The 14,663-nt window shown below is 42.3% G+C and overlaps 2 protein-coding genes across 4 annotated transcripts in view; both read right to left on the reverse strand.

Moving 5' to 3' along the window:
- Positions 1-325: 325 nt before the first annotated feature.
- On the reverse strand, positions 326-2,427 carry EIF4EBP3 (eukaryotic translation initiation factor 4E binding protein 3). Its single transcript, XM_045999018.1, has 3 exons — positions 2,139-2,427; positions 825-998; positions 326-665 (listed from the first exon to the last, which is right to left on the reverse strand). Exons 1-3 carry the CDS (start codon positions 2,239-2,241, stop codon positions 637-639), a joined length of 306 nt encoding a protein of 101 aa, XP_045854974.1. The 5' UTR covers positions 2,242-2,427; the 3' UTR covers positions 326-636.
- The window catches only part of ANKHD1 (ankyrin repeat and KH domain containing 1), a 129,643-nt gene continuing 115,947 nt past the window's right edge, over positions 968-14,663 (reverse strand). For 2 of the 3 annotated variants that reach the window (XM_045999005.1, XM_045999002.1), the window contains 7 exons: positions 11,233-11,409; positions 9,916-10,167; positions 8,949-9,124; positions 8,339-8,503; positions 5,926-8,069; positions 5,199-5,308; positions 968-998 (listed from right to left, as the gene is read on the reverse strand). In XM_045999005.1, the coding sequence (XP_045854961.1) occupies positions 8,010-8,069; positions 8,339-8,503; positions 8,949-9,124; positions 9,916-10,167; positions 11,233-11,409 (830 nt within the window). In that variant the 3' untranslated portion in view covers positions 968-998; positions 5,199-5,308; positions 5,926-8,009. The remainder of the gene's footprint in view (positions 999-5,198; positions 5,309-5,925; positions 8,070-8,338; positions 8,504-8,948; positions 9,125-9,915; positions 10,168-11,232; positions 11,410-14,663) is intronic. The other variant, XM_045999003.1, reaches the window with a different exon arrangement.

Here is a 14,663-nt window from a genome sequence, read left to right on the forward strand (position 1 = left end):
GGTTAAACTCTAGGGCAGTGCCTCTTTTTTCCTGCTTTGGAATAGACAGGGAGGGACTGCTGGAGAGGCCCAATTCCAGGAAGGCTGCTTCCTGGAAAGGCTGGAACAGCCCTTGGCAGGGTTCAGGGTATTGCTGTTTATGGTTTGGCGGCTGCTGTAGCCTGCCCCCATAGCCTGCCTTAGGCTCTAATTACTATTGGAGGTGGGCCCAATGACAGCTCAGAAGGGACCTGGGACCTGTGATCCTAACCAGGTCTCCTGGGGCCCTTGGCTGTGTGGCTGAGATAGGAAGGGCAGTGTTGAGGAGAACACCGGAGGCAAAGCATTTCTTTGAACTTTTACTAAGCAATCAGTGACATACTCCATCCCTCAGTCCCAGCCTCAGCCCCTGATGGAGGGCTGGGGGTTGGGAGGAGTACCTACAGACCGAAGGGAAAGTAGAGCTAAGGGCTTGGCGAGTTGCCCACTCCTATCCCTGGTCTAGCTGCCTCAGAACTAAGGGAGGCCCGAAACCAACAAGTCCCTCCCTTCCAGATTATATGAGGCCACCTGGTGTTTGGAATACACCAGGAAGAGGTGATGGCAGCAGCGGTATGAGGGATTCCTCTAATTCCACACAGGATCATCTGCACTGGATTAGATGTCCATTTCAAACTGTGCGTCATCTGGAGAAAGAGAAGGGAGGAGGACTGGTTGCTGGGCTGGGCTACAAGCTCAGCCAGCTTAGCATCAGTGCAGAAACCCCTCTCAGCATTAAACCCCCACAGTACTTAACAGGGGCATTTGGACCCAAAGCATTTAATTTTAGGCCATGCTCTCCTTACCGGGTATCTCTTCCTCTGTCTCCTTCTGCTCCTTCAGCAACTCCAGCTTGGAGGGTGGGGCTGTTGGAGGTGTTGTGACCCCGGGAATCTGGGGGAGGCAGCAGGGGGGCGTCCGAGCAATGGGTGAGTTCTTGCACTCCAGCAGGAACTTTCGGTCGTAGATGATCCTGGTGCCTGTCAAGGGGTAGGGACTAGTTAAGAGGCTGGAGCTTGGGCACAGAACTGTATGGAGTGTCACACACAGGCCTTTTAGGGACTTGGGACTCATTTCCCCATGTATTAAAGGGCTGCAAGCTGGGATCTCAGCTGACTAGACTTCCGAGCTCTTAAAATAAAAAAAACTTCCAGGTCTAACCAAGATGTGGCTACGTGTCATGAAGCAAGTGGGGCATCCCAGCTGTTCCAGGCAGGAGCTTTTGGTTTAGGGAAGCTTGCAGTCTCAGTTCTAGGAGGCGCACAAAACTTGGAGAACTCGGGTACTTGGACTGTTCTTGTCTGGCTCTGCTGGCTCTGGGCTTTCCCTACTTTGGTTGGGGGTTGAGGACGTTAGTCCTTCAGGCAGTTAGCTCAGGAAGCCAAACAGCAGATTTAAGAAGGAGTTTCACCCCTGCTGCCACCTGGATTCTGAGACCCTGCAGGGAGAAGCTGTGTTCCTCCGGACAGCTGCTTTTCTCATGAAATACAGGGACAGTCTGTTCTTATCCTGACCCCTCCCAAGTCCTATCAGGCTCAGCCCCAGTCTACAGAAACTTGGCCCCAGTTCTGTCCTCAAAGGGCCCTACCCTGTTCTTGCCTCTCCCCTCTGCCTCCATGTGGCAGGAAACCCTGGGTGGGGAGCCCAGCAGCTCGAGATCCCAGGCAATCAGCCCAACCAAACAGCCGCCGGCCGGCCAGCCAGCCAGCCAGCCGCAGATACCCAAAGCTCCTGGCCCCCTGCTTGAGTCTGCTCAAGCCGCTTTGTAAGACCTGGTGCTTTCTGCCGAGGCCACGCTCGGCTGGGGCTTCGGCTCCTAACTCCAGGCGGCAAAATCCAGAGGGGCGGGTAAGCAAGGCACCCAGAACCCAGGCCATAGTGAGGATTTCAGTCTACAGTTACCCGGAAGCTAGGCTTTAAGCCATGGTGCCATTACTATGAGGTTTCAGGGAACTGGGCTTTGGTTCCAAACATTCCCCACCCACCCCCAGCAAAAGCTACAACCTGCAAAAGGGCCTACGGACAGAACCCAAGGCCGGCACCTCCCCACTCCCGCCCCGCCGCAGGACGCACGCGCCGGCCTGCCCAATGCCCGCGGACCCCCAGCCCGGCCCGCTGACCTCCCGGGGTAGTGGCGTATAGCGTGCCCCCCGGCGTGGTGCTGTAGCAGTCGGGCAGCCGGTCCCTGCCCCCGGGAATTGGGCAGCTCGTGGAGGTGGACATAGCGAGCGGTACGAGCAGGACGGCAATCAGCTGGCGCCGAGGACGCGGAGCGCAGCTAACTCTGAAGCAGACTCGGTAGCCCACGTGCGGCCGTAGCAACACCACCAGGACGACGTCACGCCCGGGGCGGGCCACGAGCCGTCACTCAACCCGACGGTCCCGCCTTACTCGCGAGGGGGCAAGCCCGACTAGGCGAGAGTTGAAAGCCGTCCCGCACCGGCCTCCTGTTCCTCCAGGCTCAATATTGGCCAGTCCGACTCTGAGAGCTGCAGCCACTCAGCTATTTACTATTTACTGTTTGAACAGGGCGCCGGGGACCAGAGAGGTATTAACACGTTACTGTCATGTGTTAATTCACCCATTTCTCTTAACAGTTTTGGACAGTAAAGTACTATTATTAGCCACATTTTACAGGTGAGGAAAGGAGAGGTTAAATCACTGGTTCAAAGTAATATCTTGTAGGAGGGGGAACTGGGATCAGACCTGAATGTATCTGATTCCAAAGCCTGTGCTCTTTAGCACAGCTGGGGACTGCCTCCCATTAATTAATTGCAGGACAGGGTAAAAGTGTCGGATGGTCTGGTGCACAGCAGGAAGGGGAAGGTCAGGGAGAGGGGGTGGCCTCTTTGGAAGAAGTGATATCTGGACCGAATAATGAATAGATGTTGGGGGACAGAGGTTTGCTCTTTGATCTTGCTGCCACAGCTAGCCTTGGGAAACTAAGTAAGGGCAGAGGGCTGGTGAGGAGGACTTGGTCTTTAGTCCCCTGGGAAGGAAGATCAGAGAGTCTGGCCTTTGGGAGAGACTGGAGAAGGTCCAGTCAGATTTTTTGATGTAGACACTGTGATATATGAAAGGAGGCAGGGGAGGCGTGGTGGAAGAGAAAGTACTAAGCCTAGTACATACATATACTAAAAATCTTGATTTGATCATGTAGTCTTCCGATTTCCTCAAAATCAGTATTACCACCCCTCTCCCCATTAAGTGCAGACCACCAGATTTCATGCATTTAACAGTATTAATGTTACTTCAGTTCTGACTTCATAAGATTTTCCTGTAGCTCTGATTTTTCCACTCATTAAAAAAAAAAAAAGAACTATTTTATAACTCAGTGCTTCTCAAACTTTAATGTGCATATAACTCACCTGGAGAGCTTGTAAATGAGGATTTCGATATGGTAAGTTGAGGGTGGGACCTGAGAGTGTTAAGTTTTTAGTAAGATCCCAGAGGATGCAGTCCCTTAGGTCTGTAGGTCCTTAGAGTAGCACTTCAGGGAGCAAGGATATTTATATTTTATTGTTCCAAAATGTTTCTGAGCCTCTTACAAAGTGGTGTATACCTAGAAGAAGGGTCTTGACAGTGCTGGAAGGTAAGCTTGGGAGCAGCTTGTGGGGGGCCATCTATCACAGCTCAGTTTTTGAGGTAAGACTGGTTGGAGCAGTGAGGAATAGGATGGAGGGACGGTGAGAATGAAGTTGAAGATTCTAGCCTAGTGACACAGGGTAGACCAAAGGGCAATGCCTATGAGGATGGAGAGAAGTGGTCAGGATCCCCATACACAGAAGGGGAAAGAGAAGGTGACTGATTAAGGGTGGGGTGAGAGAGAGGGAGCTAAGCTAGGATAATTTCCAGTCTTCTGACTTGAAAGTCTTGGTAGTAGTCGTACCCCCTAATGTAACAGAGAAAACAAGAGAAGCATTATCTTATATTGGGGAATGTACAGTATGTATGGAATGCTGAGATGGGACAGCACAACAGCTAGATATATGGGTCTGAAGCTGAGGGGGAGAAATCTGGGCTAGTGATTCGGATCTAGGTGGAGTGTAATCCAAGAGTATGAGATGAGCTCACCTGGACATAAGATATAGCTTAAGAAGAGCCCTGAGCACATCAACATTTATTTAAGAGGTAGTGGAAGAGGATTCACCACAAGAGACAGAGAAGTGTCAAAAGTTTTCAAGAAGGATCACTGTTGAAGTGAGGTCACCCTTCTGTTAATTTCACCCTTCGTTAAAACTGACAGCAGCAGTTACTACAACTATAATACTGTTGCTAGATGCTTACTTTTGAGGTGCTATGCGCTGTAAGGGCTGGGGAACTAGAGATAGGCCGTAGGGAGAAAGCCAGATACATCATGCATGCAATCTGTATGAAGGACTGAGTTTAAATCAGAGGCTCAACACTGATTACCCATCAGAATATGGGAGCTTAAAACAGACAAGTGCACCAGGGGGAAAAAAAGGAAGAAAAGAAAAAGACCTATGCCCAGGCTCCAACCACAGAGATCTGATTAAGCCTATAAGGGAATATCAGGTCTTTGCTACCAGAAAAACTACTTTGGACTTATACCAATACTATGAAGATAAAATAGGCAGTAAAAGATAAAACAGGCTGGCAGTCTGGTGGCGAGATTCATGATCCTGTTGTTCATATTAGGTCTTAGATTGGAAGTGGTCTTAATAAACATTAAATTCTGGATACTTAAAACCATCTTTCTCTCCCTCATTTGCTACAGAATAAAGAAGAGGTAAAGAATCCGCCTGATGGCAAATGGTGACAAATCTTTAAGGACAAATAGAAAATAGAGTGTTATCATAGCCCCTCACCCCAGGACAGGGTCCACTGGGAAGACGTCATAACCAGCAACACTTCTTGGTAGAAGAGATCTAGGGCTGGAGAACAAGATGTTCAGAACCTGTTTTGCTACAGGCTTATTTGCCACTTCCTGGGTTTACAATGGGGTCCAAAGGTCTCAAACAGTGGGCCAGAACCAAGTATACTAACCACTCCTTTTTGTTTGGCTTGAAACTATAATATAACTAGCCTTTCCCCTTCTACAAGACACCTCAAACTGAGGATGGTTCCCTCCTGGGCTAACTTTGAGGATGGGAGGAGGATTTGGCCAGAACCTACAAGAAGAGATGAAAACTGTAGTTCCAAGTCCTGAGATTTCTTACCTCTGGTTAGGAGAGGCCACCATTGGCTGTCCAACTCTCTTCTTCGGTCTGGTTAGCTGAGGTGATGGGATTTCCCCTTTGAGAGCAGGGACTGAAGGAAGCAGACTGGCCTATAAAAGGGCAAGTCAGCACACTGTAGCCACAATAGGTTTAAAGGGTCTTAAAACATCAATAATTTTATTGGTGGTGGAATTTTATTACACTACTACTAGAAATAAGTGGGTCCAGAAACCTTGATGATATATTTTTATTCCCTGAAAGAGCTATTATTCTCATGCGGTTTGATCTATGCCTCAACAGAATGTTTCTTAATGGTCTGAGGTCTTACTATGAATGTGCAAGGTTTTCTTCTGCCTCTACTAAATTTTCAAAATCAGCACTGTCCCACACAAGAGCAGGCTTCTGATTCCAGGTGAGAACCAATGGTAGGGACTCTCAAATCTCAGAAATGTAAACATTCTACTGGCTTCCAGTATTCCCATCCCATATTCTCATTCACAAGAAAAAGGAGAAAATCTATGCTAGCACTAGGAGACTCTTTTGAGTTCATTTACATTCAATTTTATTTTCAGATGAGGAAAGTGAAACCCAGAAATGAAAAATGACTTGCCTAAGGTCACAGAGCTTCAAGTGAAAGAAACGAAAACAGAATGTAGGCTTATTTCACTATACCCATGCTGCCTCCCCCCAGATCCCTCATATATTTTTAAAGTAATTAAGTTCTTACCTGAGCTAGGTTTAATCCAAGGTTCAGGTTGGTAAAAGAGCAGTAAAGTAATGCCAGGAAGAGGCAAGACAGAGGAAGAAGAGATTATAGCAGGCAAAATGGGTTGGGGAGGAGGGATCCAAACAGAAAGAAAAGAAGGCAGTGCCAGTAAGACGGCAAGGAGGAGGGTATCCTGAATAACTACCACTGACTACAGAGCTCCTGTTTCTTCCTAATTCTCCTAGGGGTTCTTCTAATTGTCCCCTCTTCTCATGGATTCTAGTTCTTGACCTGAGATAAAATTTCTCATTCTGTTATCCTCAAGGTGCAGAAGATAGGGTTAAGAGCTCTCCCAGATAATTCAAATGTATTGTAGACTCTTAAAACAGGAAAATCATTTTTGTCCCACTGAATAATTTACTTAATATTATCTCTCACTAGTGTATGTTTCATCAAGAGTAGCTTCATTCATTTCACTAATATTAGGTGATTTTTGTTGTTGTTGTTGTTGTTAATGGTAAACAGAAACAGCAAGATATATAGGGGAATCCCAGGGGTCTCGAGAATACTTGATGTGGTTATCAAGTACTAAAAAAAGCAGTTAACTTCAACACCTGTGAATCCATTCAAATCCATTCAAAATAGGAAACAAGAAATGATGTTACAGAAGCTCTCATAGGTCAGGTGATATGGAAGACAAAAGACCCAGGCATGTCTAACAGAACTTGGGGTGTCTTATTTAGGGGTGGCTTTAGGAGCCAGGCAGAGAAGCTTAAGAACTTCTGGTGGCATGAGAATTGAAAAGTGCTGCTGGTATGGCTCTGCCGCCAGTTACTGTTTTTTGTATATTCTTCTTTACCTTGATATGTGTTTTGACTTCTCTATCAGCCTGAAGCATTTCCTTGTTTTCTCTTCTAGAGTGCCTATACATAAAACCAGGAAGTTCCACTGTATTAAACATGAAAAGTTTAATGACTGTTCTTTTCAGAGGGTTGTTTTTCCTTCTCTATTGCATCAGATTCTTGGCATAGCCTATAGTTTGGCCAAGGCAATCCGCTCTAGTGTTCCTCTGTTTAGCTTGTTAAACACATTGGCTCTTCATACTTAGGGCTGTGGAACTAAGCCCAGAATTAGTCACATATTTATAAAGATTACTCTGCTGATTCAACAATACCACAGTATTACGGGAGGCACGCCCACCCACTCCTGTGTCCCAACCCAAATAAAAACATAAAACACTATAACCAAATAAGTCTTTAGAAAAAAGCCAGGAAGCACAAAAGAATGTGAAGTTGAGAATTTGGGTGTCCCTAGGTTTGTTCAGTGTCATCTGATTGCAATCCTATGGTCCTTATTGATACTTATGATCTATAAGGAGCCAACCCCAGCAGAGGTCTATCTACTAAAGTCATATAAGACACATTGCAGGGGCTTGAAACTTAGTCCTACTTATAAAATGATATGGAAGAGAACAAGGAAATAAGGACTGTTTAACACAAAATAGGTAGATAACTAGTCTTCAAAATGCTTTCTCAAGGCAGTCTAAAAATGATCTCCAAGGTGTAACATGTGAGACGTCTGTTAGAAATACAGTATTAACAACTTGGTTCAATAGGACTGTGAATTGGGTAACACCTACATGACCACTGAAAGGATCACACCCCACTTCTAAACACTGTTCATCTTTTTATTGAATATTCTGGTAAATATTTCACATTAATACAGGCTACATTAAGTAGAGCCACTATATGACAAGAAATTTACTCAACTTTTTCCTTTTAAGTATGTAAACAATTGTACATGTATTTACCACCCTAAAAGGTTGAAACATGTAATCATCTAATTTTCTTCTGCATACAAGTAGCATTCAGTATGTTTAGCCAAAAGCACTAAGTTCAAAATGGCTAAACTAACCAGAGAACATAATCAGGTGGATAGGAAATCACTCCGTTCTTACACAATGGGCAATCAAATTTCCATTGCTAACGCCTCAGAGAAATTTTCTTAGTTAGGCACATAAAAAAAAAAAAAAAAAAAAAAAATCCCCAGGGTTCTTCCAAGGTCAAAGGTTTCTCAAACAAGGCTAAAGAATAAGACCTTCTAACTTAGTTGACATATTTGAGATGCATGTTTCCAATATGAGGAGCCCACGTGCCAGGCCAAATCTGAAAAGGGGGAGGAAAAATTGGAATTTCTAATTAGGAATCTTTAGACAGTTACAAAATGATTATATAAATGCAATGGCAATTCACTGTTTCTGCCTAGGAAGAATGCACATACATGAGATAAAATGTTTAGAAGCATCACACTGTTACTGAAAAACTTAGTTCAGATGAAGGTGGTCAGATGTCATGACTTGATATTCAGAATTTGTATTACCCAAAGAATTAAAAGAGTGACATGACAAAATAAGAGAGCACTAAGTCTACTTTACCTGCTGGGCATCAGTGCATTCAGTAGAATTCTGAATAACTTTTATCATAGGGTTCCAAGCAGGATCTGGGTTGTGAAGACCGTTAAACAGAGGTCCACCTGGAACATCAGCAAGCTGAGGATGAGAGGGTATTATGGTGCCTCCATACATGGAAATTGGCAGACCCTATGAAAGAAAGCAAAAGCTTAGTCCTGAAGGTAAATTATGTTTCTATAATACCAGCTTAGCTCTCTCCAATTTCCTTTCATCCACAAAACTCCTACAGATCCTTTAAAAATACAGAATCATGCAGTGTTGAAAAACCAAAAGTGGTTTACCTGCATTAGCAACACTTTTCAACAAGAAGAAAATACCCCCAACTAAATCCAGTATCAAATCATCAGGAAATTTCTCAACTTTGATGAACACACAGAATACCCTCAACTTTTCCGTATTTTAGTTTCATCAGTAAGCTTGTGCTAAAAATAAAAGGGAAACTCTACAAAAAGACCTGGCCAAGTCATGGAAACAAGCTTGTTACACCAAAAGGGAGAATTATTTCAATACAAACTATTCCTTAACATTGGCTGGCAAAGTGTTAAACAAGTTACAGTGATGTTTGTTGACTCACTTTAGAAAAATCCAGAAAACTGCTTGCCATAGGTTGATGAAAAATGTTAGAGGGGGCTACCATTCCAGAATCATCTCTCTCCATTGTTTGATGCTGGGAGAATGTGCTTGGGTCTGATAATTGTTGATGCATTGGATGGTTCCCTATCACAGACTGTGACCAACCTGATAAGCCTTCTGGAAAAAAGAATTGAGGACAGGGTTTGATATTTATTGGAGTAAAATAACAAAATATTACTACTTGAACTTTTTTCATACTGAATTTTATCACACTCATTCCTCTGAAAAGCTCAGTGCATGTTCATGACAATCTTTGCAAACCGAAACAAACCAGTTCCTGGAAAACTGAGTGAAGTTTATTTTCTACCTATATTCTAGTATTCTAGAATATAGAATATTCTATATTCTAATATTCTACCTAGTCCTTTGAAAGAGAGCACTTGTGCTCTCTGAAACATAAATCATTACCCCATTACTGGAAAGCCTAAAAGGGAAAGGAGGTACATTTTGAATCTTTTACTTCAAATATGTACTTATTTTTATTACATATATTACAGATATTATTATGTATAAACCAAACCAACATTCCAAATTCTGAGACTGGACTCAATTATTCGAAGGTATAAACACCCATACTGACTGTTAAGTGTAGGAACTAAGCCATTTTGTTTTAAGAAACTAAGTTTTATTTATTTATTTATAAAATCTTTAAAAAGATTTATTTATTTGATAGACAGAGATCACAAGTAGGCAGAGAAGCAGGCAGAGAGAGGGGAAGGGAAGCAGGCTTCCTGCCAAGCAGAGCCTGATGTGGGGCTCGATCCCAGGACCCTGGGATCATGACCTGAGCCGAAGGCAGAGGCTTTAACCCACTGAGCCACCCAGGTGCCCAAGGAACTAAGATTTAATGGCAGAATCCCACAACTTACTGGAGATATCCTTCCAGAAAGAGGACAAGGCAACTATACCTGACATAGCGTTGACACCAAATGACCAGATTCCACTGTGTCCAACAGGAGCAACAAAACTGGTCCCCACAGGGGCTTGTGCGACAGACCCTCCTTGCCGAATCCGGGCTAGCCTCTCTGTTCCAATGGGGGGAGGTATCTTTCGATCCTGACTGGCACTGCCTCCTTTTGGTTGGCCCAAAGTTGGTGGGGCAGAGGTGGCTGAAAGAGGTGAAGATGATCCCGAAGAAACAGATGGAATAGGAGAGTCACCTGGTGGCAAAATATTTCTCTATTGTTTTATTACATTAAAAACTATAAGAATATGAGAAACCTTGTTGGAAAGACCTATTTCACAACACAGGTTCTGTAAGAAAAATTTCATTTTATAAGATCTTTCAAGTGAAAGCACGTAAGTTCTATGAATATTATCCTACACTACTTCCATATATACGAAGTATAAGCAAATACTCTAAAAATTGTTTTCCAGATTGCTGAACAAAGCTAAAAAGGATGAAAGCCATATTAATTTTTATTCTAGTTCTAAATAGTCTTCTCAAAAGATAACCTGTCAGATTTTAAATTAACTTAAATGTGGCAATGTTTGTACAATAACTAGCATATTGTTTGGAAAAGAGCTGGTGGCCTTCTCTATTTAGCTGTTCTCTTTTTTTCTCTTTCTATGGCCCTTTTTTTCCATAACGAAGAAAGGTTATATGTTAGCAAAGATCTTGGATTCAATTCATGGCTTTGTTTCCTAACGGGATTCTCAGGTAATGTTGGTAGTTTTCCCTGTCAAAAGGGGCCAATGTTCATTGACTGCCTTACAAAGCTCATTTTAAAAAATCAAATCCTGTTCAAGTACTGTGAGAACTTCATCTGTCCTAAATATTGAAAAAAATAAGAAGAACAAAGGCATATGTTCACTTATAAGTGGTAATAATTTGGTTTCCTAAAACGTAAAAATAAGCTAAGAATCATACCAAATTGACTAGATACATTAATCTACTTTTCGGACTTAAGAAATTATTTTGCAATACTATCCTCAAAGGGTCCTTTTTATAAAACTAGGTGTAGTACCTCTTTTCTTGATCCAACTCCCTGTGTAAACATTTCTGGCTTGGAAGGACAACTTGACCCCTCTCAAGTATTCTATCCTACAAATGACTGACAATTTTTGACAGGCCTGCAATTCAAACCTTAGGTATCCAAATACCATCATACCATTAACTTTAGTTTACTAAACTTTTACTGGAGTTACTATGCAGTGTTTCCTGAAACAAATGGTTTAATAGCTTATTCAAGATTCTTTGGGAAGAGTTCCTCCAGGATTCCTACATGAGTTTGAGGCGCTTGTCCAAGGATGGGGGGAAAAATGTTGCCTGCTGAAACTTGGAGTCCCAACAGGAGCTGGCCCTTGCAGGAAAACCCGTGTTCCTGGGATGCCGGAAAAACTTGTCAGAGGAGCAGAAGAGGAAGATGGGGAGCTGCCTGATGGATCAATGGATGGTAAGCCTGAAAGAAAACAGGTCCAAGACATCCAATTAGCCAAGGTTTTAAAACTGAAAGTTCAAAGTTTACTTAATTCCTTTTTAAAAGAGAAGAAAGCATGCAGTTTATTTTTGTAGACCACAGCAAAAATAACCCACTTATGTGGCCCTGTATTATGGCCCAAACCAGTTTTACCCTTGCAGTCCTGAAGAATCATCACCAAACAGCACTAGATATAGAAGAGTGAGCCCAACTTAAATGTTGAATGGCAGTCACCTGGAATGATGTTCTGGATAAATCACAAAGCTTTCATTGGAGGGAACATGAAATGTGAGCATGTTGTGACTAAGTGGTACCAATTAATCACTTCTGCTTCCTCTTGTGGGGAAAATCTCAAAGTACAGCTGTTCATCAATATAAAAAATTATTTCCTATGGGAGATGAATAACATGATCTACCTATGTTTCCTTCCTAATGAGGAAGAGTACCCTATTAAAGATAATTTCAAAGGGGCACCTGGGTGGCTCAGTGGGTTAAGTGGATTGAGTCCCGCTTCAGGCTCCCAGCTCCATGGGGAGTCTGCTTCTCCCTCTGACCTTGTCTCATGTTCTCTCTCACTCTCTCTCAAATAAATAAACAAAATCTCAAAAAAAAAAAAAAAAAAAGACAATTTCAGTATTCCACCTGATTAAAAAAAAAATCAACAGTTGCATATGAAAGTTTTTATCTAGTTTGTGTAAATCTGAATTTAGCAGTCTTTTCAAATGCCACTGCTTTCTTTGGAGAATGTATTAGAGAAAGGGAACAAGTGTCTGGAAAAGAATTATAGGCACTTGTCCCAGGAAAAGATAATTAATATCAACATAAAAAACTGTCAAACTTCTCTCAAGCAGGTCTTCATCCATTTAAAATATGTAATTCAAAGGCTTTTAGCATATTCACAGAGCTGTGCAACCATCACCACAATCAATCTTAGAACATTTTTATCTTTCCTAAAAGAAACTCTGTACCCATTACTTATAACTCCCCATCCTCCAAACAACCAATTATAAACTGTCTGTCTCTACAGATTGGTCTATTCTGGAAATTTCACATAAATGCAATTATATAGTATATGATCTTTTTGCAACTGGTTCTTTCACTTGGCATGGTGTTTTCCAGGTTCCGCCATCCTGTTGTGTGCATCAGTACTTCTCTCCTTTTTACTATTGAGTGGTAATCCCATTATAGCAATACACCACATTTTATTTATGCATTTATCAGTTGAGGGACAGTGGGTTGTTTCCACTTTTGGGTTATTATGCTGCCATGAACATCTCTGTACTCATTTTTTGTGTAGACATGTTTCTCTTCCACCTACGAGTGGAATTACTGGATCATATGGTAACTACGTGTAACTTTCTGAAGAACTGTTAAAAAGAGTTCTTCTCGGCGGCTGGGTGGTTCAGTGGGTTAAGCCTCTGCCTTCAGCTCAGGTCATGATCCCAGGGTCCTGGGATCAAACCCCACATACAGCTTTCCGCTCAGCAGGGAGCCTGCTTCCACCTCTCTCTCTATCTGCCTGCCTCTCTGCCTACTTGTGATCTCTGCCTTTCAAATAAATAAATAAAATCTTTAAAAAAAACCAAAAAAAACCAAAAAACAGTTCTTCTCAAGTTGCTCTGAATTTCCACCGACAGCATTTGAGGTTTCCAATTTCTCCACGTCCTTCTCTATTGTCCTCAGTATTACTATTTCTTACCTGTGAATCAGGAGAATTAAACTATATCCATGAAAGAAGAGGATCAACAAAAGAAACCAGACAGGAAGTTAAGGTAAAAGGCCAAGCCTACCAACCCTGGACCTCAGAGGGAAGGTCCAGGATTAATGCTTGCTTTCTAAAAAAATGGTTATTTTTGACTAGCAGTAAATAATTTTGATGCTATAGATCTGAGTACTTAAGGTCCCCAAACCTCATTTTCTACCAAACCAAATGGATGATTTCCTTTTTTTTTCTTTTTTCTAGAAATTCATAATCTGTACATCTTCTGGGATGCAGTATGTAGAGTGCAAAGAGCTTCAACACTGGAATATGAGAGATCTGAGGTCAAACTGGCTAAGGTACTGGGAAGTCACATGTTAGTGCCAGTCAAATCAAAGATTAATGCCTTCTACACAGATTGTCTGAGCACTGGCAATACATTCTTCTTTCACCCTGTGGCCTCTGAAAACCTCTATTACAGTTTCCCCAAAATGAAAAGTTAAAATACTGTTTTAACTGTTTAACTGTTTAAAGTTACATATTGATTTATAGGGGGGGAAAAAATGGAAGAAAAAAATCCCAGAGAATATTCTGGACCATAGATGCTCTTATGCAAGCTTATGTATTTCCTTGAATATGATAAAACAGCTATGTTTTCCTGAAAAGACAGGTGAATAAAAATATCTGAAATGAAAGCTAGGGCTACACCATATCCATAAACTCCCAAATTTCCAACACACAGATCAGTTTATAATTAGCAAAATGGAAGGATGGGTTACAAAAGACAGTCTTCCAAGGGGAAGAAAAGAGCTTCTTAGCCCCACTCCATGTCAGCTGCAATTTCTCATTTGTTTTTCACAATAGTTAGAATAGACTGAAATTTGGCTCCTAGATTCTAGAAAACAGACTCTGGTCTTCTAAATAGCTTCAAGCCAACATTAGACTCCTATCTATCTGTATCTTCTTTATAATGCCTCAGCAGCTAATTTGTAATTTTGAGAAACCAAAGTGCTGAATCTAAACTGGTCTTTTTAGAGTAAGAGCCCACAAATGATTGGATCTCTTTAGTCAACCCCATCTAATGTCAATAATAAAGAACACTATCAAACAACCCTTAACATTCAGTCTGAGGACCCAAGACTGAGAACATAGAATAATGTAGATTAGGGACTGGTCCCTAACACCTTTGTAACACAAACATTTTAAATATGAGAAATGCAAACACACACTATGACTTTAAAAATGTCTATATGGGGCTCCTGGGTGGTTCAGTGGGTTAAGCCTCTGCCTTTGGCTCAGGTCATGATCTCAGGGTCCTGGGACTGAGCCCTGCATTGGGCTCTCTGCTCAGCGGGGAGCCTGCTTCCCCCTTCCTCTCTGCCTACTTGTGATCTCTCTGTCAAATAAATAAATAAAAAATAAAAGAAAACTCACTTAAAAAAAAGTCTATAAATGTGGAATCCTTGAAACATCCCTAGTCCCTTTTTAGTAATACCAACACACCAGTTAGAAAATGGACTGATGCAAGGTAAAACCT

Source organism: Meles meles, chromosome 3 (assembly GCF_922984935.1).
Source record: "Meles meles chromosome 3, mMelMel3.1 paternal haplotype, whole genome shotgun sequence".
NCBI lineage: Eukaryota > Metazoa > Chordata > Mammalia > Carnivora > Mustelidae > Meles > Meles meles.